The sequence below is a fragment of the Alternaria arborescens genome, assembly GCF_004154835.1.
Source record: "Alternaria arborescens strain FERA 675 chromosome Unknown contig_22, whole genome shotgun sequence".
Classification (NCBI taxonomy): domain Eukaryota; kingdom Fungi; phylum Ascomycota; class Dothideomycetes; order Pleosporales; family Pleosporaceae; genus Alternaria; species Alternaria arborescens.
Genome location: NW_021167877.1, coordinates 248631 through 273241, shown reverse-complemented (window position 1 = coordinate 273241; position 24611 = coordinate 248631). Strand labels below are relative to the sequence as shown.

At 51.3% G+C, this 24611-nt stretch overlaps 11 protein-coding genes across 11 annotated transcripts; 5 read left to right on the top strand and 6 right to left on the bottom strand.

Annotated features, from left to right (window-relative positions):
- Positions 1-945: 945 nt before the first annotated feature.
- AA0111_g8656 (hypothetical protein) lies at positions 946-1542 on the top strand (the record flags this gene model as incomplete). The annotated part of the gene is made up of 2 exons (XM_028655127.1): positions 946-977; positions 1110-1542. The coding sequence occupies 2 exons, from the start codon at positions 946-948 to the stop codon at positions 1540-1542; spliced, it is 465 nt and encodes a 154-aa protein (XP_028503701.1).
- A 306-nt stretch (positions 1543-1848) lies between these two features.
- AA0111_g8655 (hypothetical protein) lies at positions 1849-2322 on the bottom strand (the record flags this gene model as incomplete). Its single annotated transcript, XM_028655126.1, has 2 exons — positions 1849-1911; positions 1966-2322. 2 exons carry the CDS (start codon positions 2320-2322, stop codon positions 1849-1851), a joined length of 420 nt encoding a protein of 139 aa, XP_028503702.1.
- A 695-nt stretch (positions 2323-3017) lies between these two features.
- AA0111_g8654 (hypothetical protein) lies at positions 3018-3758 on the bottom strand (the record flags this gene model as incomplete). The annotated part of the gene is made up of 1 exon (XM_028655125.1): positions 3018-3758. The coding sequence occupies one exon, from the start codon at positions 3756-3758 to the stop codon at positions 3018-3020; it is 741 nt and encodes a 246-aa protein (XP_028503806.1).
- Positions 3759-4431: 673 nt separating this feature from the next.
- On the bottom strand, positions 4432-7380 carry AA0111_g8653 (Uncharacterized protein; the record flags this gene model as incomplete). The annotated part of the gene is made up of 8 exons (XM_028655124.1): positions 4432-5327; positions 5376-5543; positions 5592-6410; positions 6461-6787; positions 6838-6884; positions 6933-7014; positions 7064-7163; positions 7264-7380. 8 exons carry the CDS (start codon positions 7378-7380, stop codon positions 4432-4434), a joined length of 2556 nt encoding a protein of 851 aa, XP_028503811.1.
- A 2137-nt stretch (positions 7381-9517) lies between these two features.
- On the top strand, positions 9518-10466 carry AA0111_g8652 (hypothetical protein; the record flags this gene model as incomplete). Its single annotated transcript, XM_028655123.1, has 3 exons — positions 9518-10085; positions 10137-10187; positions 10237-10466. 3 exons carry the CDS (start codon positions 9518-9520, stop codon positions 10464-10466), a joined length of 849 nt encoding a protein of 282 aa, XP_028503703.1.
- Positions 10467-11956: 1490 nt separating this feature from the next.
- AA0111_g8651 (hypothetical protein) lies at positions 11957-12616 on the top strand (the record flags this gene model as incomplete). Its single annotated transcript, XM_028655122.1, has 3 exons — positions 11957-11993; positions 12084-12298; positions 12395-12616. The coding sequence occupies 3 exons, from the start codon at positions 11957-11959 to the stop codon at positions 12614-12616; spliced, it is 474 nt and encodes a 157-aa protein (XP_028503704.1).
- A 1468-nt stretch (positions 12617-14084) lies between these two features.
- On the bottom strand, positions 14085-15423 carry AA0111_g8650 (hypothetical protein; the record flags this gene model as incomplete). The annotated part of the gene is made up of 2 exons (XM_028655121.1): positions 14085-15160; positions 15231-15423. The coding sequence occupies 2 exons, from the start codon at positions 15421-15423 to the stop codon at positions 14085-14087; spliced, it is 1269 nt and encodes a 422-aa protein (XP_028503705.1).
- A 1673-nt stretch (positions 15424-17096) lies between these two features.
- Positions 17097-19201, top strand: AA0111_g8649 (hypothetical protein; the record flags this gene model as incomplete). Its single annotated transcript, XM_028655119.1, has 2 exons — positions 17097-17400; positions 17580-19201. The coding sequence occupies 2 exons, from the start codon at positions 17097-17099 to the stop codon at positions 19199-19201; spliced, it is 1926 nt and encodes a 641-aa protein (XP_028503814.1).
- A 452-nt stretch (positions 19202-19653) lies between these two features.
- AA0111_g8648 (hypothetical protein) lies at positions 19654-21444 on the bottom strand (the record flags this gene model as incomplete). The annotated part of the gene is made up of 1 exon (XM_028655118.1): positions 19654-21444. One exon carries the CDS (start codon positions 21442-21444, stop codon positions 19654-19656), a length of 1791 nt encoding a protein of 596 aa, XP_028503813.1.
- A 470-nt stretch (positions 21445-21914) lies between these two features.
- Positions 21915-22403, top strand: AA0111_g8647 (hypothetical protein; the record flags this gene model as incomplete). Its single annotated transcript, XM_028655117.1, has 1 exon — positions 21915-22403. One exon carries the CDS (start codon positions 21915-21917, stop codon positions 22401-22403), a length of 489 nt encoding a protein of 162 aa, XP_028503812.1.
- Positions 22404-22555: 152 nt separating this feature from the next.
- AA0111_g8646 (putative solute carrier family 35 member) lies at positions 22556-23888 on the bottom strand (the record flags this gene model as incomplete). The annotated part of the gene is made up of 3 exons (XM_028655116.1): positions 22556-23281; positions 23341-23588; positions 23648-23888. 3 exons carry the CDS (start codon positions 23886-23888, stop codon positions 22556-22558), a joined length of 1215 nt encoding a protein of 404 aa, XP_028503810.1.
- Between the last annotated feature and the right edge of the window lie 723 nt (positions 23889-24611).

The following is a 24611-nucleotide window of genomic DNA, read 5'->3' as shown; positions in this document are numbered from 1 at the left end:
ATTGTTGTCATCTTTCACACAAGCCTTCACCAGTGTCCTACAGCATGTTGTTGCTTTAGTGGCGAGATCACGTTATGTTTTTGTAATAATTACAAGTGAGACGTACATTGATCCATGCCCAAGTTTTAACTTTATCAAAGGGTGTATCGACGGCGTCGTCTCGCTCCCAGAGCTCCCAGACGCAATTGCAACAATGCTTTTGCAATGCCATTGATTGAGCGAGAAAAATACAATTAGTGATCAGCATCCTAGATATCCGCCACTAGGTTTCCTTGCGACAATACTAATCAACTCATCTTCGCAATGCCGGAGCGAAATGGCGGAATGGCCAGCTGAGCATCTTAGTAATGTAAGCCCTATGCTACAAAACCACCTCGCTCCCCACGTATCCGTTCATTATATTTTGCCCATTTTAGAGCCCTTTGTACTGCCATATGACAAGTTTCGCAGGTGATTGTTTCCCTACATTCGAGCGGTGGGCACCAGCTCATCGGTAGAAAGGGTCATGCTCGCTGATCAGCCTTGCATGCTCGCTCACCCAACAAGTCAGCACCTCAGCTCACTCAAGCGACAACTCCGTACATCTTCGTCCATGGGTGAGCGTATTATATCTTTAGGCCACCTCAGGCTCAACACAATGTTGGCTGTGCGACCCAGCAAAGCAGCTATGCCGTCGCGTAGCACCTACTGTACCCCGTCGGCGAGAAGATGCGCCGATTGCGGATCTCCCTCGTGACCTTCCGCTGAAACTCGTCCGCGTCGCAAACAATTGGAGACACATTGCGTAGACCTGACTATAGAGAACACAGCGCCAGGAATAACACGACAGACAATTTAGGAGAGGTATAAAAGGCAGACAGACGGCCATTCTACGGAGATACTCGAGCAATTGTACACGAAGAAACAACACGAACTCCCTCAATTGATCACTACACAAACGACGAAATGGCGATTCTCCAAATCCCCAGCGAGTACGGGTACGTTCAGTCTCGACTGCGATGGCAATGACAATGGCAGAAGCCCCCATACACCTCTCAATAGTCTCCCTTTCAGAACCAGCCTCCTCACCAAACCAATTAAGAGACCACCGACTAATTTATGCTCCACAGCTACGTCCTCGCCGCCTGCGTTTCCACATTCTTCGTCGGTGCCTGGCACGGCGGCCGTGTTGGCGGCTTCCGCAAAGCAGCCAAGATTCCGTACCCCTACGAATACGCATCCTACGAACAAGTTCAGACCGCCTCTCCCCCATCCAGGTCCGCTATGCTCGCCTTCAACTCGGCCCAACGCGCGCACCAAAACTTCAATGAGAACCACGTCATAGCCCTCGGCGCCATGCTCATCTCCGGACTGAGGTACCCTGTCGCTGCGGCCGTGTTGGGTGCGGTATGGAGTGTAAACCGCGTAATTTATGCGATTGGATACTCAAGGAGTGGGGAGGATGGTGGAAAGGGAAGGTACTATGGCGCGCTTGGAATAATCGCGCATTATGTACTCCTGCTTATGAGTGGCAAGGCGGCTTTTGACCTTGTCATGGGTTAAGCAGGTTACATGTGTGGGTACGAAGATGTGAACTGGAGATACCTTACAGCTTGATGGCGTGGCGACACACATTTAAATGCAACTTGTGAAAAGGTACCATCTACGCTTCATTGGTGATGATCTGAACGTGAGCTGCAGTCTTTCCTTCGAAACAAACTCTCCTTATAAGGATCTCAAATATCCTGTATTATCCCAGTACCCCAAAGTCTTGCATAGTCCGAGCTCATGTCTGCTCTCTGGAAAAACATGCTGCTAGCCATGCTTTTACCATTCATATACATGGGCTCCCTTCCCGAAAACTCACACTCACACTTCTGTCTTTCCAGTAAGCCCCGATACCTCTAATGCACGTATAGTGCCCTGTACGTCCTATATTTCGTCAGCCATTTTGAACCGTGCCCGTCGAGGAATGAGTATACTTACGGGGAACGCAGCAAGTAGACACAAAAGATTGCCAGCTAGGAAGAGGCCGGTTGACGCAGCGACCTGGATAAGTAGCAGCCTGGCGTGCTTCCATAACTCATCACTCGGGACACGCGAGTGAAGGACAATTACAGCGATGGGCGCTGCAAGCAGTCTTTGGGTTATCTGTCGCCATTTTTTGTAAAGAGAAAGGAAACCTGGGCTGTAATTGCCGTTCTGCAACTGGCGGTTGGTAAGGTCAACGTGCAGTTGAAACCCTCGGATGAAGCACAAGAGACCAATAGCAGCTAGGATGTTAAGCCACTCGTGATGGCGTGTTGCAGCAGAGCACTCCAAGCCCTTCTCTAGCAGACGCATGCATTGCCTGCGAACAGCGCGGTCGGTTACAAAGGTAGATGCTATAACCCGCGCTATCTGAACAACAACTAGGCTGATGGTGTACTGTACGCCGACAAAGAATTGGCTATTGAACACTGGTTTCGCCGAAATCATAGAGCGACGACTACAGCTACTACGAGCTAGTAATGGGAGTAGTCTTGGAGTTGACTCTGGGGTTTCAAGTCTATCGTCGACGAGGATGTACCCGTAGGTTTGGAGAGTGTAACGAGCTAGACATAGACAGAGCGCGTCATAAAGTTGAGAGAAGACAGCGACAATAAGCAATGTGACGAGAACGGCGTTGACTGTCATCGAAAAATTCATGGCTAAATAGAGAAGGGGATCTAAAGGTGTAAGTCAGCTGATGTTGTGCCTGCCATATTGGAGACAAATACGTGCTTCCCTGCCACAACGTAAGCCATACAGACTGCACCGGTGTTTCTTGCTGCGACATATTGGTTGTGAGTAATATCAGTTGAGGATAGAAGGAAATTAAATGAGTAGAGTGTCAACGACACGATCAATATTTTATCTGTGCCACTTAGCGTGGTTGAGGTGAGTGCGCTTGTCTGCTTGATAGTGTTGCACTTTCCTCGCCTCGAACGCAAACACGTGAAGCTGTCAATCGTTCGGCTTGCTGCAGGCAATCTACCGCGCTTTCACTTCGACTAATTTCACTCCCGCTCGTACATGCAGAACTCAAATCTGACACCCTGTTCCTCAATTCCACCTTCTTGGATCTCTTCGCCAGTAAAGTTCTGCACCTCCTCTCTGCTACTATTCCTCCATATCGTTGTCTCGTCCAGGTTGATCGGAAAGAAAGTGTCGCACTCAAACTCTTTGTGAATCTTTGTGAGAAGCACTCGCTTCGTTTGTGGAAGCTCCAGCGCCGTGTTGTATATAGTTGCTCCACCGATGACAAAGACTCTGTCCAACTCGACATTCGAGCTTGGCAACTTGTTCTCTTGCTGAATTTCAAGCTGCGACAATGCGTCCAATACGCTAGAGCATACCATTGGCCCTTCCACATCGCTCTTCTTGTCTAGTTTACTCACAAACTCTTTAGGGTTTGAGGTGATGACAATATTCAACCGGTCCTTCAGGGGACGGAACTTAGGTGGTATGCTCTCCCAAGTCTTGCGGCCCATGAGTACAGCGTTCACTTTCTTGACGCCTTCTGTTGATGTAGAAGGCGACGTGCGCTTGGTCACTCGTGCGAAAAACCCCATCTCCTTCTTGAGCTGTGGCCATGGCAGGCCTCCACTGTTGCCTATGCCAAGATTCGGTGTGGCTGCGAGGATAAGAGTAAGGGTTGGAGGTTTTGGTGGCATGGCAGAGACGTTTGTATCGCGGGTAGCTGAGTTTTCCTTCGATGTCGTGCTGATTGGCTTGGTAGAAGGGAAATCGTCAGACATAGCGTAGTGCGTTTTACCGCCGATCAAATCTGGGCCACCGAAAGCTTGATCGTGAAATCGAGATGTAAGCTGTATGAATGCCTGACGTGGGATGTTGCATTAGTTGCATGCGGGGCCACAATCACGCTAGTGACAACGCGAGAGAACGTGATCCAGCCCTATGGGCTGAACATCTCCGCTAGAGCATACCACGTTGCTAGACCTAGTTCAAAACATCCTCACATTTCTTTAGCAGTCTCTGTCAAGTCACGTTCAGCAGGAACCGGTGACTTTCGCACGAGTTCACATTCCCGTACACAGACTCGAGGTATAATACACAGGCTGATTGCCCTTGTTCATGCACACGAAAATCCAACACCAAAGACACACGCTGACAGTACGACACGCAGCGCTGCATCATCCCATCATGCCCAGTCCGAAACCCTGCCACTCGCCGAAAATGGTCAAGACACTGAACGCCAATAATTACACCTTTGCAATGCCGCTACCCGGTTGAAATCATTTGCATGAAGAAGCAAAATCCCGTACAACCCCTTTCATACAACGTCGTTCTTGCTTGCCGAGTTTCCAATGGGTATCTTTTGAGTTCTTTTAAGGCTTGCTGTGCAGCAGAAATACGGGTTTCCTCCACATGCTCGATTGTTGCTCACTGTCGCGGAGGAGACATACGATACTATTCGCTTTCGCCACCCTCACCACTACTCTTAAGTGGTATTGACAATGAAATCTTCTTTGGCGTACCACCACTGTCCTTGCCGGAGTTCACGTTAGGCGACTTCCTACGCAAACTCCGCAAACTCCCAGAACTAGCGTTACTAGACGTCGAAGCGCGTCGCTTGGGTCCAGCAGAGGTGGAGATGCTTGCGAGAAGCTCGTCTTCTTCGTCCTCCTCTCGCCGGCGCTTCTCCGATATCCGCTCTGGTGGCGATCCCGCGGATGTCGAACTTGGTGATGTACCTTCTTCTGGCGTTTGAGTTATTGGAATCTTGTGAGCAGAGGCGGCCACGTCGCTTGCGAGATCGTCCATGTCGGCATCATCGGCATCGTCATCTGGGTAGTTGACGAGAGGTCGCACCGGCGATGCGCCGTTCATGGCAAGTTTTCCAGCTCCAGACAGATGGTCGTCCTCGTCATCTGACGTATTGAAGTAAGCCTCTTCGTCTGGGTCCACCTCCTTCAGACCTTGTCCCCACTTTCCACCGTTGATGGCAGTAGCATGTCGCGCAGGCGTATCGCTATCCACACTTGTGAAGGAATTGTCCATCTCTTGGGTAGTTACCGGTTCATGGTTTTGGTCGTACTTGAGTATCAAGTTCTGGAACGTGTCGACGTAGGTAATGTCTTGTAGCTTTTCTCTGTATGTTTCAACAAGATGCTGGACGATCATCTTGATATTCTCGCGCCTGATGAATTCGAACAGCTCCAAACATGCCGAGTTGAGGAGGTTATCTCGAGGCATAGTATCGAAGAGTATTTTCAAGATCGGCTCGAAAAGTTCGTGTTGGATGATCTGTCGATTATGCGTCTCGTCGTGGAAGCCAAGTACGGTGCGGAAGTATTTAAGCGCGGCTAGTGAGGATTAGTAAATTGGAATGAAGCATTCCACAGGAGACTTACTGAGCTTCAGATGCTTCTCTGGGCAACCCATGAGTTGGGCAACCCGCACCGCCAGACCTTCTGAAAGGATAAAGTATTTGCTGCGGAAAGAATGCTGGCGAATAAAGAAGCACAGAACCTCAACGAGGTGAGCGTATAGTGACACTTCTTGCATCGATAGATCGTCCACTGCGTTGTGTTAGTTAAGAAGGTAAGGAAATGAAGAGTACCACTCACTTGATTCCCGGCCCTCTAGGTCTTTGAGAGGCTGGAATAACTTCCTCGCCGACTCGTCGTAGAAGTTCTGTATGAAAGAGTCTGTTTGGGGTATGGACGGCAATTGTCCCCTCATTTTGGCAAGGAAGTCACTATTCGTCCGCCCGAGCGCTTCTATAGAAGCCGAGTTGGCGTTGGGATCAAGTAGAATCTTGATCGCATCAGCCATCTGCGCCTTGACTCCAAGGTCCACCTCAATAAGGAGCAGCTCGATCAAGGTGTCGGTGAGCGGCTTCGACTTCTCCTGGATAGCCTTGAAGATATAGCTCCGCACCATCAGCGCGTCATGGTCGATCAGCGACACGAGTATATCGGTTCCCGCAACACGAACCGAAGCGTCCTGGTGCTTGAGCGCAAATTGGATCACTTCTAGCAGGCCGCTGCTAATGAAGTTTTGATATAGCTGCGCTCTCACATTCGCTTGCAAGCTCTTCGCTATAGCGCAGCATTGCTGAATGAACAGCACTGCGTCCTTCTTTCGTGCCAAGTTTTGCTCCTTCGGAGAGAAGATGCTGAAAAGCTCCTTCAAGAATGGACCGTTCGCTTGGAGATGCTGGACAATATCGACTTGGTGGAAAAATATAAGCGAGTTCAGAACGCTGAACGTAGGGTCGTCGAGGATGCGCGCAAGAACGACATCCTTGAGGTATTGAAGTCGGTACGTGTAGTGGATCTTCCGCTTTATGTTCTCGTCCTCTATCCGCACAACCTCTTTGAACTTGGATTCGTCGGCAAGGTACTGTCGGTGATTGGCTTTGTGTAGAGGAAAGTCTGGGTCGTCTACGCGATGTCAGCAAGCCATGTGGGAGGTCGCAGAGACCAGTACTCACACTCCAATGCCCCAACGACTCCCAGAACCACCGGGTCTGTTACAACGTATTCGATGATGGCGGTGTCGTTGAGCAGGATGAGCATCTTCACGATGCTACATAAGCGGTGTAGGTCCGAGACACTTTCGAGATCTTCTGCCATGTCTACGAGTGGGATGAGTTTTGGTATGTAATCTTGGGCGAGTATGAACTTGGCCAAGGCTTCACGACCGCCCGGCGTCGAGTTGGCAGCGCGCATGTGGTTCTCGATTTCGTGGAGGTTGCCAAGATCGGGACTTGGGAGTAATATGGGACTAATGTGATCGATGTCGTCTGAAAGACCATCGTCTATGTCAGCATTAGCTCGCTTGAAGCTAGGCGCGATTGATATCACGTACCCTGAGCGAGTGCTTGCAGCCGCGATTGGACTTCGTTCACAAAGTCCCTGTTATGTATTAGCACATGGCTTCAACTGCAAGGCATTCCGGCTCACCATATGCTAGCGCAGCCCTCTGGCTCCTGGAAGCTGAGGGCCATGTCGGTGCCATTCTGCTCGGTCCAAACGATGAGTGTGTCTGTATGTGTTCAGCTGATGTCTTCCCGCAGCAAGATATGGGCGCATACCCTGTTGTTTCTGGTAGCCGTCATCTTTGGAGATACGCGTTTCGAGCAGTTGTCGCGACTGGTCGTCCTCGGATAGGACTACAATTCTCGCTTCCTCTTGCTGCAGTCGCACAAGTTAGCCTCGAGCCTTTGCAGAGGGTCAAATAGTGGGAGTTGCGCAAACACGGCGCCTAAACGGTCCAAGACATGGGAAAACATACGCTTGCTACGACGCCCTTGCAGAAGCCAGTGCCTCGATCGAACCAGTCATTGTTCTTGAGCTCGTATACCTTGACGCGCTTTCGTTCACTCGCAGGTGGCGGAGCGACGTTTGCCATAGCCGGCGGCGGCGTGTCGACACTCTCCGGCTAGGGCGTGTACCCTCCGGAGGCAGGCGGTCTGTCGCGATCGTTTGCGCAGTGTGGAGGGGATAATTGGCGGTGATTAGGGCGGAGGTCGGGGGTGCGGTGATCGAGGCGGCTGGGTGTTGTGCTGGCGGATGACGATTAGGAGGCGCGGCGGCGCTTGCGGGCTGTCGCAGAGCTCGGCAGCGCGATTAGAGATGCGTCGACGGGTGAGCCCCTGCGCGCGCAGCAGTGGAGAGGATAACGCGATGGCGCGTGACGGGAAGGTTGAGAGTGATCAGCCTCGGACACTTTGCAGTCGCGTCGTGGGTCGCAAAGTCGAAGCGGGAGAGCACAGGGCCGGGCTTGGGCACAGTGCATGCACTAGCTTGGAAGCGCAATGCGAATATCGATAAGAGCCTAGACCGGCGGCAGCAGCAAGAGCCTCAACACCACGCTGAACCCTGGAGATGGCTACAATGTATGTGCGCGATCTAACAGATGTTGCGGGGTAAGGTATGCAGTCGCCCGATTAGTTTCCAAGGTTGGCGTGAATGAGTGCAGCAGCTTTCGCCTCGTATGACGGCAGCCCGAGGAATGCGCGCTTGTCCACGGCCTCACTGACGCAATCTTCTTGGCACAACCACACTCAACACCAAGTCTATTGTGCCCTCTGTCGAGCTCTATTGTCCCTTCAAGGCGCTTGCTGCACAGTATACTATGCCTTCATCCACGTTCTACCGAGATCTTGCCACGCATGGGCGAAGTCGCGAATCACGACTTTCCGACACCTGTCATCGGAAACAGTGGGCTGGTGGTACCGTCAACCAACTGTCCCACTCAGTAGGACCGAAAACTCCATGGATGATCAACTGCTAATGTTAGCATTTTCTATCTCGAAGACATCGATCGATTCCTGTGCTTATCGTAAGCACATGACTCGACACCTATACCTGCCACCACTATAATGCTGCTCTCGTCTTTCAGGCAACAAGTGCGCACTCGTTCGCCCCACGGTCACGTGCTGTTCATCATCTATTTCAGCTTCAGATGGAAGGTGTCATGGGTGTACGTTGTGCAAGCGAGATATCGACTGCAGACTGAAGGTGCCATCTTGAGACACCCGTCGATGTAGCTACACTAAGGCTCAATTGACCAGCATCAGACTCTCCCTCCGCTTTCATCGTATTGCCAATTCCCATCTGAGTTGCAACTAAACTCCAGTCAATACCACTAGGCGGCAACTCCTTCTCCACGAAAGCCACTACCTCACGACTCAGGCTCGTGAGATCAAATCCATTCTCTCGAGATAACCTCGATAACCACCAAGCGGGTCATACCCATCTTCAAGCGGTTAGTCGACGAGTCTCGACTCTTGACACGCTGTACTTCTTTATAGAGTGAATGTGCTTTTCCAACTGCAGGACCGACAGCCACAAGTATGCGCGATGCGGGACCATGCTTCCACGCAGCCGGTGGCCTGAGTCGCCCATATTCAAACATCCCAGTTCGCAACGTCAACGACCAACACTGAGACGCGTCATTGAAGCCCATGGTCCTGCGCGAACTGTCACCGTTGCGACGAACTCAATGAACCATCAACTAGGCGGACGCCTCCTCACATATTCTACCAGTCTTGACACTCCTAACTATAGACACGGCACACTTCGATGCACCGGCACTAGGTCTAGCCTTAGTCTTCCAGGGTATGGGGATGATAGCGTGGGAGGCCAATCACCAATTTACGAAAACGCGCCATGGTCCGCGACCATTTCCGCATTCGTCCGTCTGTGGCAGGTTGGGAGGCCAGACTCAGGCGCTCGTATACGGGAGCTGAGGTGTGTCGGAGGTCGCTAAACAACTTGGGTTTGTTTATCAACGCTCGCTAGCCTTTTTCGAGTTTCAGCAGCTGCGCCTCACAGAGGGATCTGCATCTGGAGCGCTAGAAGCAACGGCGCATGGACAGAAACCCAGTTCCCACGCTACGCAAGTGCCTCTCCCGTCCGTCTGTTGAGAAATCATAATTATCCATTATAGATTGCGCTGGCTACCCCAGAGGCAGGACACTTTCCGCAAACACCTTCAAACTGGGCCTCAATATCTGCACCACAATCATTATCAACCACCAATGATGTCCACTTCCATGAAACACAAGAGCATACCAGCAACATTCAACGAAAAAGAGCCCGCTGCTACTGCAAAGTCTCCGAGACCCACATCCGCGCCGTACCCAAACTTTTCCAAACCTCTGGCAAAAGAAACTGCAGCTACTACAGAACCCAAATTAGTTGCCGCTGAAGAACTACAGGCCCGGATCAAAGCTGCGAGAAGGAGCAGAACCGCTACTCAGCCACTGCCTGAAGCAGTACGACGCAAACTCGATCATTCGTCCGACCTCATACACCCAGCCTTGCGCGCCAGGAGCGGCGTCACACCAAACTCCAACCGGCCCACCAGTCACAGGACCAAGAGTCGTGAAGATCTATCCATCGATGCTGTGATTCGGCGCCTGTCGATGGAGATAGATGGGCAGAACAGTACCAAAGGACGCCAACTTCTAGACGACATCCCTCCAGTACCGACGTTACCAGCCTTTCCGCCCGCTGCGAGCTATCGTCCACGACCCCGCCAGACCGCGAGCAGAAGGTCTTCCATGACGATGAGACGAAGTCCCTTGTCAAATGTTTCGTCTCCGAACGGTAAGCAGGAAGACGTTGGTTCTAGAGAAGGATGCTAATTCTTAGGTATAGACTCTGCAGAGACTTCCTCCCACACATCCAGACGTACTTCAGCTTCTTCTCGTAAGCGTTTCTCACACTTCTCACACATACATACTAATGCTCAACGTAGGCACATCCAAGTCCGAAGAGTCCAAAGACGGCGGTGACGATAACGACGAGATGGTACGAGTTATCAGTACAGAAACATCGAAAGCTAGGCTCGCAAAGCGGAAGTATATCTCGGAACCTCCGGCTGTATCTCAGCCCCCTCCCTCGATTCTGCGATCCACATCACAGCGGGCCAAGAGTCGGAGTTCATGGCACACAATTTCTCGACGCAGTATACTCTGCTCAGTATGATGACTCCACCTTCATATGTCATGTCATCGGCCTCCGATATATCGCAGAACATCTTTATTTTGCATTTCAGCGTTGTCCTACATTGTGCAAAGGGTCTTGGCAGCACGGCGCTTGGGAATGACTCTTGCTATCTGAAACTGTTTAGCTTTCACATGACGATTGAGAAGGATTTGAGCGTTCAAAGGGGCACAAATAGCGCAGGAGTCCTGGCGTTTTTTTCCATGTGTTTCAGCAGACGACATTACTGAGCATGGTCCATTGCAAATCTACGCAATTAGTCCGCAACGTCAATTATGATAATCTTACGACATCACTCACCTTACGTCTTGCCTTATCTCTCTCTCCTATGCTCAGACAAAACAAGCCTCACCTGGATCCTTCCATGCATCTCAAGCACGTTTATCGAGGCAGATCCACTTCTCTGGAAGCAATACTTGTTCGACCTATGCAAGCCACCAGCCACAAACGGGACGGGCTCCGAACCTGGTCGGCAATACAGCAAGCTGCAGTAGTCGGCGCTCCGTTGGCCCTGTAACAAGAAATCGGACATTGTGCCGTGTCAAACAGGCTAGTGAAAAGTGGTAGTTGCGCGATAAGGTGCGGCGCTCCCGGGTCTACAAGCCTAGCCAGCCAGCCATTGTGATCCAGGAACGTGGCTTTCGGATGCAGGGTTGCTATCTGCGGCCGGCACCACGGGCGTACGGCGAGACGGCTTGTCCCAGTAACCATGATAGCAGACCATACATGCGATGATCATTGACTCTGAATTTCTACGATGAGGAAGTAATGTACAAAGTCTCCAAAATCAATGGGCGTCAGGTGGAGACGGGTATGGCGGCCGTTCCTGACGATCATCCATGCTGGTGACGATGGTTTCGTTTACGCGAACGGCCGAACGTCCACAGAACGTCAAAGTCAGCCTCTTCGTCTGCTGGCTCGCGACCCGCCACCCCCATGTACAACTCATTGACAAATTGTCAGCTGAACCTTTACTCGTCTTCAGCAAGCTTTCGACGTCGTCACCGTCACTGGGGCAGGTGAACAGGCACCCGCAATCCGATTTGACATGGCGCGTTGCTACCAGGTACCGGGTCCATGACACTATTACCAGGGAAGAATGGATAAATTCTTCGGTCCCAGATTCGCGACACACGGGGGCCCCTTAGAGGACGTCATGCCCAGGGTCGATCAATAGCGCGATGCGACGCCGAGGTTTTGGATTGCGGAGGCTGTAATGTTCAGACTTTCGGAACCGTGAACCGGAACTTAAGGATGCGCATCTTCAGTACCTGGATTCTGACGCGAATCCGAGGTCTACTTACTTTCGGCACGGAATCCCCGCGATGATCACGATGGCGATCACATGCGCTACATGCAGGGCAAACTTGCACAACTTATGCGACGCGCCTTATCGATAAGCCGCTGGATCGAGCTGGAATTCACTCCCGAAGCTCCACAACTCACTCCACGCCAACTCCATCCCCCCCGCCATGAATCCCTCGGAGCGGACGAAAGAGGCACTTCTCGGTAAGTCCGTTGCGCGTTCGTCTTTGTTGACCGCCGACTCTCTACCGCAATGCTATGCTCACAGTAGAATGCCTTCTGACGGTTTACCAGCCAAGACAGAAGCATTATGCGGCTCCATCATAGACACGCGCAAAGATGACCCTTGGGGCGGTGACGGTTACCTCTCAACCATACTCCGCGCTGTGAAGATGCAAGATGCGACCGACTACTCAGAAGACGATACGAGAACCGAGTTTCCGCCTGCATTGGACTATGCAACGTCTGCACAAAGAGAGTTATTGATTAGAGAGCAAAGTGCCGCACTGGTCAGTTCACACTTGCACCGCCAGCGTCGGATGTGTGGTTATGCTAGACCCGTGCGGATCCGCCCGGCATATACACTGGATGCTAACAAACCATAGATCAGAACGGCCCAAGGCATATCGACACTCGTACGCGACCTACAAGAACTTTGGCTCTTCGGTGGTCTCGACACTCTCTCGGATCCTGCTGACGAAGAAACGAACCGGACAAAGGCACTTGCAGTCGCGGACATGATTGAAGCGCTGGCCAAACAGGGACCAGGCGGTGTAAAGCAGAAGGAAGACGGCACAACCAAGAAAGAGACAAACGGGGAAGCTTGAGATAACAGAGCTATGCGAATCTGCTTTGCCATACTGTGGTCATCTGATGTTGCAGAAAACACAGTAAGATGAAGGCAAGTGCTGCCAGTATTTGATACCCCGGAGGACCTGTCCCCAAAATTAGGATTACATGAAGCTATTACCTACATGTCATAACTATGCACTTGGAACTTAGTAGTAGCTCTGAAGAGTACCTGGTTGGTTTCATTAATACGTGAATATCGCTTTACTTTCTAGTCTACGTAATAAACGATACGGCACTGAGGAGGGAACATACGACTAGTAACTGCTAGGAAAGGCTTCATATAGTTACTTGTATGGAGTCGTTGAAACGTGGTCGTCTTTCGAGTATATGTCTTACGCTCCCGTAGTTGTGGTGTGGAACCGACATTGTGACAGGAAGATATACCCTTGTCGTTATTTTGGATCATGCATGTACTGCCCTAAAGATGAGTTTGAAATCTTCTGAGTCACGAAAACAGTTATTGCAAACCAGCCAACTGCTTCCAGACTGTCTGAGTGTTTATCATATTGAAGAGGAGTAGGCAGGTATTTTTGACTTCGGAGAAGACCAGCTGAAGTTTCATGAGGAATGCCTGAGTATAATAACCCCCTGATCGGCGTGCAATACGTTCGATTCAGGCAAAGTCCAACTAGATTGATCAGCTCCGATATAACCCCTATAGATGGACGGAAAGCGATTCTTATTTCGTGTTGAGACCAATTGCAAAAGCCACATGGACCGGGTTGGCATCGGAATCCTGCCTAAAGCATATCTGACAACATCACTCAAGAATGGAAATCTATCGGTACCTTTGCAAACGAAGACGAGTAGATAGCCTCGGTACACCTCCATCACGTTTCCATGCAATCGTATCTCTGCCTTGGATTTTCAGATACAGAACCTTAAAGCAGATGTATAAACTAGTTCTTGTATCCGAACACCCCCAAAGGGCACCACACCAAGAAAACAGATTCCTGTGGCCAACCTCGATGAAGTGCAAACAAATATCGACGCGACTATGAAAGCAGGCGATGGTGATATCGTTTCAGACGTGAGTTGGCAGTATTTGATATTTTTGTGTAATACGTTCTGGTCACAAGGCTAACAGTAAGGCTACAAAGAACCCCGTTCGTAGTGGAGGTAGGAAGCAAGGAAGACGGTCTAGTGAGGATTGGCAGTAAGCCAAGGTACAAGATCCAGAAACGTTTTGGGTCCTTACCACGACCATGTCATTGGATCTAGACAGAAATTGTGCATGGAACAACATTGAAACTAGAATCTGTGAAGGTAGGAATATGAGACTCGTCTTCTGAAACAGTAATTAGGTATGGAATAATAGGTTCGTTGAAGAGGAACTCAACGACATAGCCTTCGTTCAATGGGCAATTGAGATGATTGGAGGCTTGCTGATGTTAAAAACAGGTAAATTAAGGAGATTGTGATAGAACGATCTTTTGGGTAAATCTAATCGTCTACCCTGATCTTCATACCGAACTCGTTCAGTGTCTTCACGTATTGATCTCCCAGTGTCGCAGGTGTCAGGATGCCACCTCCGAGCTTTCCCGCTTCGCTCTCCTCCAGCCTGCCCCGGAGGATAACTTTAGCAGCAGCACTGAGTGTCATTGCTGTTGCAACATAACCACCATGCGCGACTTCAAGGTTCGCAATCACCTTCTTTCCATCTTCGGTACTGCCAACTCCACGGTAGTGCATGAAGTCCTTCTTCATGCTCTCCTTTGACGGTCCCTGACCAGGGCTTGGGATGACCATCTTGAGAAGAGGTTCAAGCAACCAGCGCGTTACTGGAATGGCAAGCAGAACGGCGACTGAGGTAAGAACCATTTTTTGCGCAAAACCGAAGAACAGATTGGGCGCACGCGCGTACTCGTTGAAGCGGAACTTGGGGCCATACTGTAGTGTCTTGTCACCGGATGACTGATACAGACCCCATGAGCGATGCGCAATGCACACATCGACACTCGCCATGAGTCCAGTCGTCTGAATACCCCCGAGTTCGGGAATGGTTTGCAGGCCGAAAAGGTTGTACGGGAAGCTTCCTGATGGTGATGCGACAACGTTGTCTGCGTTGACGGGCGACAGAGAGTATGGGTGCATTGACTTTCCGAGATGGCTGAGAGAGTACTTCTTGAAGAGCTCCAACATGGTGAGGGATGTCCCGCCACTGATACCGGACTTGAAGTCGTACAGTGTCATGATGGCGCGCTCGCAGGGGGCGTTGTGGCGCTTGCGCACCTCGCGCGCGAGCACATACGCCATGATGTCCGCAGGGACGGAGTCGAGACCACACTCGGGTATAATAATAGTTTTGTTCTTCTTCGCAAGCTCATCGTACTTGGCGACCATGTCGTAGATCCATGGCACTTCACCAGTAGAGTCCAGATAGTGCGTGCCATTGTTGACACAGGCGGCAAGGACAGGCTCACCGTAGTGCATGAAAGGGCCTACTGTCGTGATGATGAGTGTCGTTTTCTTGACAAGAGCCTCCAATTGCTGACGCTCAAGCTCGCATGTCTCGATGGCTGGTGTTCGTTAGCTCCATCCCGAGCCTCGTCTGTCACATGTTTGGAACGCAGATTCTAGCGCACATACCTGGCTGCTTGCGATTTGGCCTCAGCTTCGTCAACTCGTCGACTACGCCCTGCAACTTCTTCGCATTACGTCCCGCGATAGCCCACTTCAGATCGTCCGGCAGGTGGGTGGTGACCCATTCCGCAACAAGTTTTCCAGTGTAACCCGTCGCCCCCAGCAAGATTAGCTCGTATTCCCGTGATTGCTGAGCCATGATGCTATACGTGTATGATTGAGAGAGAAAAGAAGACAAGACGAGAGAGTATCGATCAGGAGATGGTGTGGCTGTAGCTAGGGGGAATTCCTAATCATCAAATACTACGCGACTCGGACAAGACCCTTCTTTTGGTATGCCTGAGGTCATCCCGCGGCTGGCAGTCGCCGGCGGGCGCGACAGATACCGCATTGTCACATGTAAGTCACAACACAACTGGAGCAGAGAAAAACAGAGTTTCGCAAGTGCTGTGTTGCAAGACACAGGAAGATTTAAGACCTTTATATTGAATGCTGACAGTCGTTACTACAAAAAGAGTAAGCCCTTGCATAGATCACAGTGTGATCGCGCACTATTCTCAAAGCGACCCAAGCGCCTTGGCAGCAGACACTGGATTCCAAGATTTGAGAAATGCCCCTCCAAAGCCGACAACTGATCCTTCTCACCGCTATCGCCTTTTGGCCTCCACACAAGTTGTTCCATTCTGATCGCGCGATTGGGCCGTATTTCTGAATTTGCCAATCGGCCGCCAACAACGCATCCACGAAGGCTGGGAAGCCTGGTGGAAGGGCGCGACCGTGGGGATGAAGCGGTCTGCTTTTCGGCAATATGTACATACCTCGCAGTATCGCTAATGTGAAAATCGGATAGGGAATTCGAGAAACTGAGCCCAAGAAATACGTAGCTGCCTGCAAGAAGCCGCCGCAACCGCACTGCGAACTCGATCGCCCGCGTCGCGCGGTATCCTCGCCCAGGGCTTACAGAGTTGCGCGAGACGCTACACATAGAAATGCAAGGTCCACTACATGGCCATACTCTGTCTGCCCACAAGACGGAAGTCTCGAGTAGTATTCGCACGCGGTGGAGAACATACAACGACTGTCCTTGGCAGCGCCAGATTCCGTGCTGCGACGCGTTCGTCAAATGTTTTCCCTCTTTCTGTTGAGTACTAATGGGTGACGTTTTTGGAAGAAAAGAATGTCTACAGCGGGAAGAACACGCAGTACACTGTAGGCAAAGCGTTTGGGCTAAGAGCACCACATGCGGCAGCTGTCGTTATCTTATCGGTGTATCCCATAGTAACACTTCCCAACGAGGAAAAGCCTGTTCACATCTCCAGCCTATCCGGTCTGATATGTCCGACCTTCCCACCTCATCTACTCTCATACATGCAGGTCGGAGAACGATACAGGCGCATTCAGGCCAAGGGTGCAGTCATAAACATGCCACAAGCGCATCTGACGCGATCGAGAAGCGAAGAGATAGCAGAGCGATTAAGTTGGAATGTATTCGCATTCTGAGTAGCAGCTTGGTGGCCTCACCAGTCATTCGGACGACTACTTAAGGAACCTTGACACGTGGTGAGGTAAGCCCGAAAAGTGACTGATCATTTACGAAGTGCTAGCAGCAGATCCACGAACTCGATACATACTTCACACTACCAAAAGTAACTAGTCTCCACTTGGGCATCCTTTTTCTGGAAAACATCACGGGTTTCCGGGGTTGACTGCGACTGCCTAGGAGTGTGTGGCTGCTGCAGGGTGACCGCGAGGCCAAGCCACTAGCGTCCGCTACTTAAACCACAGTCCCCGCTCTCTCGACTTGATCATCTTCCCAACTTATGAATCGCGTCGACCAGTACTTCCGCTCTTTCACTTTCAAACATCACATCAATGGCCGAGACGTGCATAGTCTGTCTCGGCGATCTCGTCCCCCACGACGACGGCCCTACCGCCACCGCATCATCGCTTGCGACCAAACCGCTTGAGGATGGCGCTGATGGCGACTCCCAACCCCATGCCAAGAACAAGATGGTGGCTGTAGAGTCAACCAAAGAAGACGAACTAGTCGCACACCTACTGCCATGCGGCCACGATCTGCACAACGAGTGCCTTAAGCCTTGGGTTGAACGAGCGAATAGCTGCCCGATATGTCGAGCCAGTTTCAACATGGTCGAGCTCAGCGTACGCGTTGGAGGTATGTCAGTCCTGGATGTTACGGAGTCTGCGGTTGCGACGTTGCTATTGCTGCCTGGTAGTAGCCTGGCTACTGGCTAAATGGTCAGTCGAGCTCAGCATGAACTCTATCCAATCCCATAATGTCGTGCTGCATCAAGTGGCGCTGTTGAGATGGAATCCCAACTGACACCTTACCAGGACCTAAGCTATCCGAGTACACCGTGCAAGACAAGAAACAGGTCGCCGATATCGATCCTTCTATGATTGTCGAGGACGATTACACACTGGAGGATGACGGAAGCTATGACGCATGTATGGTCTGCGACGAGTTCGGTGACGCATCACAGCTCATGTACTGCCATAGCTGCGAGCAGCTTTGCCATGTCTTCTGCGCTGGTCTTGATCGGATGCCATCTCGTGGGCCTTGGTATTGCCAGGGCTGTGTTGAGAATCCTAGCCTGCTGGAAGCTGCGTCCCGACGACGACCAGCGGTCCGGGGTCCCGCTGCCTGGATCAACGGTCGAAGCCGTGTACCACGTCACAACCATGCCCCTGATGAATGGGTAGGGGTCTGGCAGAGCGTCTGGGACCGACTGCAGTTCGATATTGAGTTTCCCTTTGACGAGGAAGAGCAGTCGGAGAACCAATCTGATGTCACACGCCGCGATGACATCAGATGGGAGCAGCGCATGCGCGTAGCACGGCGAGCAGGAGCTGGTAATCGTTTTCAGGCCGCTGCTGACAACATCGTAACTGGTCGTCGGCGCAACTCCAACGCCATTGCGCGACCTACAAACCGAACGCTTCATCGTGAACCACCAAAGACACCAAAAGACCCCGAGTCACAAGAAGAGCTTCGTGCGTGGAATCAATTTGAGAAGGCGCGTGAGCAACTCGCCCAGGGTGACGCGCGCCCTACCCCTAGCGTGGCGAGCACTAGTAGCCGACGGGGACGCAAGCGCAAGTCTGTCGATTCTTCGCCTGCTGACTCTGAGCCTCGCGAGCAGAAGCCTGAACGCAAGCTCAAGCGCCCTCGAACTCGTATGCACTTAGACAACGGAGAGTCATCATCGGCTGCTGCACGTCGCAACACGGCGACTAACACGCATGCCCCTGCAGCTGCGTCGTCACCACCCGCGGCTCCAGCTGGTGAAAGTTCCACTCCTGCGCCGGGCTTTCTTCAGTCATTACTTCAAGAGGTCGAGGTTGACCGATTCGCTGAGCGCGATAAGGAGATCGCCGCCCCACAGCCGCGGCGCATCATTGTGGAGCGCGCTTGTTCTCCCCAGCACTCATCGCCGGGTCTGTCGCCTGTCTACCAGAAACCCCCGGGGATGACAACGCCGCCGCCTCTCAACCTTACCCGTACCGCATCGCCTGTACAGAAAGACCAACAACTATCGCCAACATACTCGCCATATTCCCCTGCAGACGACGATCGGCCTGGCCGCCGCAGGCTCGCACATCGCTCTGTCGGTCTTAGTAGTCCCCCTCGCTCAAAGGACTCTTCGCCTAGCCGTCCCGCACTTTCCTACTCTACCAAGGCTGAGCTGCAACGCATGGTCACAGCCGTTCTGAAGCCTATATATCTGAAGAAAGAAGTCACGAAAGAAGAGTATACAGACGTCAATCGCGATGTGTCGCGTCTATTGTACGAAAAGGTTGGTGAAGCTGGTGCCGATGCACTGGCAGACCAAGATACGAGAGAGAAGTGGCAGAAAATGGCGACCAACGAGGTTGATATTGCTGTAAAGGCCCTTCGTGCTGGTGGAGCGGCGCTTTCGCCTGCTGCTGACGACTCTGCATCTTCATCTTCGTAATGAAGTTCTATTGCGTTGGTGCATTTGGGCGTTAGGAATTTTACTAGGCATGGATGCATGCTTCAACAAGGTGTTACAGGGAGGAAAGGACATATGATACCATGGGCTTCTTTTTTGTTTCTAGCATCGATGGCGTTCTGGATAGCGCTTCCAATCATAGTAGTTCGTCTGCAACGTGTAATGAAGGAATTTTGGCCGAGCTTCGGCATTCACAATCAGTGTGCTACTCTCACAGTAACAACTACAAACATGTTATACCTGCACACAAGTGACGACAACGTTTAAGTGGAACTTCGTCTATCAATGGGAAGCCGACGACTGCATTATCCAATACTATCTAATCGTAGGTTGACAGTGAAATCGAAGAAGGCACAAGCTAATCGAAACTCCAACTGGACCCTGCACGTCTGACAAGCACCATGTTCTAGTGCTTTCGTGTCATCATGAGTAATCTAATAATTCGGCCTACGGTACTCGCCGTCGCGATACTCTAGATGAGGAAAGTCCTGTTGATTCTGTGGAGGGTAGCTTTGCTGTTGATATCCTTGTTGGGGCGGTGGGTACTGCTCAGATCGATAGGTTGGAGGGCCTTGGCTGTTATAGCCTTGTGGAGGGGTTGCATGATGCTCAGGTCGATAGTCCTGAGATTGCTGATACTGTTGAGGGGCATAGCCTTGATGAGACGGTGCGTGATGCTCGGATGGATAGTCTTGATGTGGTGGGTATTGTGGCGCCCGGTGATCTTGGTATTCTTGTCTCGGCTGCTCTCGGTATTGATTATAGTTCTGGTACTGCGGTGGGTTGTCGTATCCTTGCGGCGCGTGCCCTTGTTCACCATAGCCACCTTGGGGAGGGCCAGGACGATGGTCGCCTTGGGGTGGCTGTGGTGGAGGCTGGTATCCTCCTCCCATCTGCGTGTTCGCAGTCGGTGATCCGACACTCACATTTTCGTTTCCGATATCGTCCGGAACATTGATCTTGACGTCAGGTAGATATCTCTGGACCTTCTGTTCCACCATACCCTGCACAAAGACCCAGCTTTGGCGCTCAAATTTGCGGTGTCCACCATTGACTACACCCAAGATGCTCTCTCGCAACGTCTCCTGAACCTTCTGAACTAAAGCACGAATCTTGTTGAGCAACTTGGACTTGATGTCATCGCCAAAGCCGCGGTCAGCATTGCCTGACGCGTCGCGGTCTAGCTGTGAATCGAATGGATTGCCACCAAGTATCTTCTCTAGTGGCCGTTGGAATTGATCAGGTAGCAGTTCAAACAGTTGCTTCTCGATTTGTCCGAGGATCTTGCGAAATTCCAGGCGGACCTCTCGGTGAACCTTTGCGAGACCGGTGCTGAGCTTGTCGCTGATGACTCGAGAGAAGCCGCTTCCACTGCCACTCTCGCCATCCCGGCTAGAGCCATCAAAGCCTCTGGAAGATTCTTCCTGGCTGCTCTTTTTGCTTCCGAATAAGCTTCCGAGGCCCTTTACTAGGTCGCCTACTTGTTCAGCAATCTCAGCCTTGGCGCCGTCACCAAGATCGCGTGTGCTTGTGTTTCCACGAAGCCAGCGCTTTATGTGATCCAGAGCTATCCGGGTAAATTGTTCAGCGAGGGGTGCATGCTGCTCGCGTAGCTTGTCGCCCACTGTTTGCTTGATCTCTGGACTGATCAGCCTCGCCTTCTCTTCGGGATTTTGTGATGCATCTTTGATCGTGCTACTGATCATCCCGAGTAGTCCCCCAATCTCAAAGGACTGGCCACCTTTTGATCCTCTCTCGTCATCGAAATGATCTTGAACAACATTGAGCGCTGAAGAAAGGACCCCTCTAGCTCCAGATGCAAAACCCCCATCTACAGATCGAGACTGCTCTGCACCGCCTCTATTTCCCGAAGTAAGATCAAAAATGTCGCGCAAATCTCCATTCGCTTCATCAGAGATCTGTCCGAAGCTTCGGGTCAGTTTGGAAATCTCATCCGCAAAGGGCAGTGACTGGCCACCATAAGAATCAGGTGCTGCGTCATTGAGATTCCAGGGACCAGAGCGGCTGCCATCTGATGAAGACGGCCTGTCTTTGTTGAACAGTGATCTGAACGCGTCTACAACTTGCGTTTCGAGACTGTCGATAGTCTTTTGTTGGAAGATCTCAAGTTCGGAGGCGATGCGGGGCTGGATCTGGGGTGCCAGCGAATCGACATAGTCGTCGACTTTCTGCATCAGCACGTCAGGGAGACCGCGCGAAGACATGTTCGATAGAGGAAAAAAGGTTTCAGGCTAACGGATAATTCGGATAGGGAGTGATGAGCTTTTGTTCGATATCAAGGTAGAAAACTTGGTTAATGGTGGGAAGTAAGGTCGAAACGTGGCTGGTGATAAGTGGCGCTCGGCCAAGGCAGGCTAATGACGAATACCAAGAGCTCCACTAGTTGTTCTACCATAGCAAACACCATATACCCGTCCACAAAAAACCTTCCCTAGCATACACATATGACCACCCAGCCAAGCTAAAGGCTCAGATGAATCGGAAAGTGATGTTATTGATTCGCCAGTATTCCGAGAGATCCGTTCCGAACCCACATGTGGCGCGGCACTACATGGCGCTTGTCTTACCTATGAACGCTCAGCCAATATGAATCCGATATTGCACAAGGAATCACTATAAAGATGAATACAAAGTCCAGCTCTGTAAAACGCCATCGTCTTCTCCTACCACCACCATGAGCCAAATCAAAATCGCCGACTCTCCGATTACTGGAACAGCACATGACGGTGCCGTACGTTCAAGGCGCTACGAGTCCCAATCTCTACACCCTTCGACTCCTGGTATCGCACTTCTTGCATTCGTAGGCAACCTAGCTTGTTGGATCATTACAGGCGCCATCGGCTATGCCTCACCCCCTTGTCTAGCTATCGATGATTGGACGTGTATGTCCATGGTTCTTTTTGTGCCTCAAGGACTCGCAACGGTATACCTCATCTCTATCGCTTTGGAGAAGGGTTGGATGTCTGCAACACCAAGCCTGAACGCAGGCACTGTCGGTTTTAGCATTACTATCGTATACACTATGTGTTGGGCTACGTGGGGGAATTTTGCGACACGTGTATTCTGGATTGAGGCAGGTGTCTACCTCTCCCTTGCCCTCGAGGCTAAGCTCGGGTTCTTCGAAGCTGCAGAGCGAAGAATAGGCACATTGCTGGACTTGTAAAAATGGGCTGCGCTGTCATAAGAAGGCAGTCGGCCTCAAGAATATCCATGAAGAAGCTTGCAATACTGCATGTTCCATAAGTCGTATACTTCGTCATGTATCTAAACAAAGCCGGGCATCATCCCTTCAGCTCCGGGGTGGTAATATTGCCCTTAGACAATAGCATCGGGTCTAACAACCCTCTTCTTCGCGGTTCCTACTCCAGCATGTCCCCTCTCCTGATCCTTGCCCAACCACGGCTTCAACGCCTCACCTACCAGACTCTGTCTCAGGAAGTAGATGACCTGACCGATGATGATGAGAACAAAAGCGATAGGGTACATCCAGTGAATGTTCAGTCCAAACACCTTGACACCAATCGCTACACCCCAGAAGCTTCCGGTAAGCAGGGAAATGTTGAAGAAAGCGGCGGAGCTGAGACGGAAGAGAACCGGTGCAAGTGAGTAGAACAGCGAAAGGATGAGTGTGTACCCTGTGAGATAACCACCAACCTTTGCATTCCAAACTGCACTGCGGAAAGCAGCGCGATCAAAGATACCAGCTTGCGTACCGTTGATGAACATGCCCCAGAAGGCCAGTTGACCAACGACTTCATATAGTGGTCTCTCAGAGACTAGCCACTCTTCAAAAACGTTGGACAGACCATAAAAAGTAGCGCCGAGCAGTGCAAACAAATCGCCCTTTACTTGATCTGTAGCGCCAAAGTTGTTGGTACCCGTGATGTGGTCGGAACCGAAGATTACACCTAAACCGCCGATGCACAGAAGGATGCCGAAGATTTGCGTGTAGTGGTAGCGAACCTTGAGGAAGAAGAAGGAGATAATTACGACAACGGCGATCGCCCAGAAGTTGATCAGTTGGGCGCTAAGGATGGTTGTCTAGTTGTTTGTTAATACAGCCCCGAGCAACTTGAAAATGACATGGTTGAAGAACTTACGTAGCGGTATGCTAATACAATAAAATAGTTGCCCTCCACATCCATAAAAGCAAGGATGAAGAACCTCCAGCCATCTTTTATAACAAGACGACCCCATTTTTTGAAACCGTACTTGTAAAGGGTGTACGATGTGTAGATTATATTAAGCAGGACGTAGTTGAAGAAGGACTGGAATGCCGGGATTGATGTACCCTCTTCGGCGAGGAGAGACGACAAAGTGTTGGTACCGGTGATGCAGAGAGCGAGGACTATGACGTTTCGTCAGTTTAAACGTCGTCTATTTGATAGATTTGGATTCATCACATACCCTGCCCCAGCACCAAAGTGATCCAGAATTGCTTCGTCTTGAGGTATTGGAACCAACGTCCCTTAGTCTGTGCATCACGCTCCAGGACTTCGTTCCCAGGCGCATCATTATGCAACTCATTTTCAGATGTCACATATGTGCCAGCACCGGTTTTGTTGTTGGTTGCTTCGGGTGCATAATGTTCGTGATGCGCATCTTGGACGACCACGCCCTCTGCGGGGTAAGCTTGAATTGGGTTCATGGTCTTCGCGTTGGTGTTGATTCTGGAGGATGCGGAAGGGACGCCTGAGCCGCAAGGCTTAATGTAGTTATCAGAAGCTTATCAAAAAAAAAAGCCGTATAATTAGATGGTGGTTTGTTGGAGCTTTTCGCATTCAACGTGAGCGCAAAACTCCAGAAGTCGCTCACGGTGGTGTACAGTCCGTACAATCGTTGCGCCGCGAAAGGTTGCAAAGCACCTTCGAGGTGGGGGTCCGCCACATTATAAACAGAGACGGCCGCACTCGTTCTATCTCGCCAGTCGCGTCTCGCGCTCCGGCCACCATGCGCAGTCGTGAAAAAAGTGTGCTTGGCCTGCCGTCCAGAGCATGGGAGCTCCGCTTGTTCTTGCCTGGGTGGGGTTAAGCTTCGGAGACTAATGTGTCCTTGTGGAGATCGACGGCGCGAGAACATGTCGATGCGCGAAGGCTAGGGCCAGGCGAGCCCCGAGAATGCTTTTTCCTGCGTTATCGTCCATGTCAAGAGGAGGAGAGGCTGATATGAGTGATGATAAGTGGACGGCAGAAACGACCGCGTGGTCAAAGTGCATGGTTTTGCCGAGCATTAGTCGCAACGTGGGGGCGTTCAGAATTCACTAGCACAAAGTATAGGTATGGGAATGTTCCTACACTGTCAACGCTCTCACCGCGTTTATGCATGCAGAAACTTCCCAGCATGCACGATAGTGGTGGGCCCAAGCACCCGG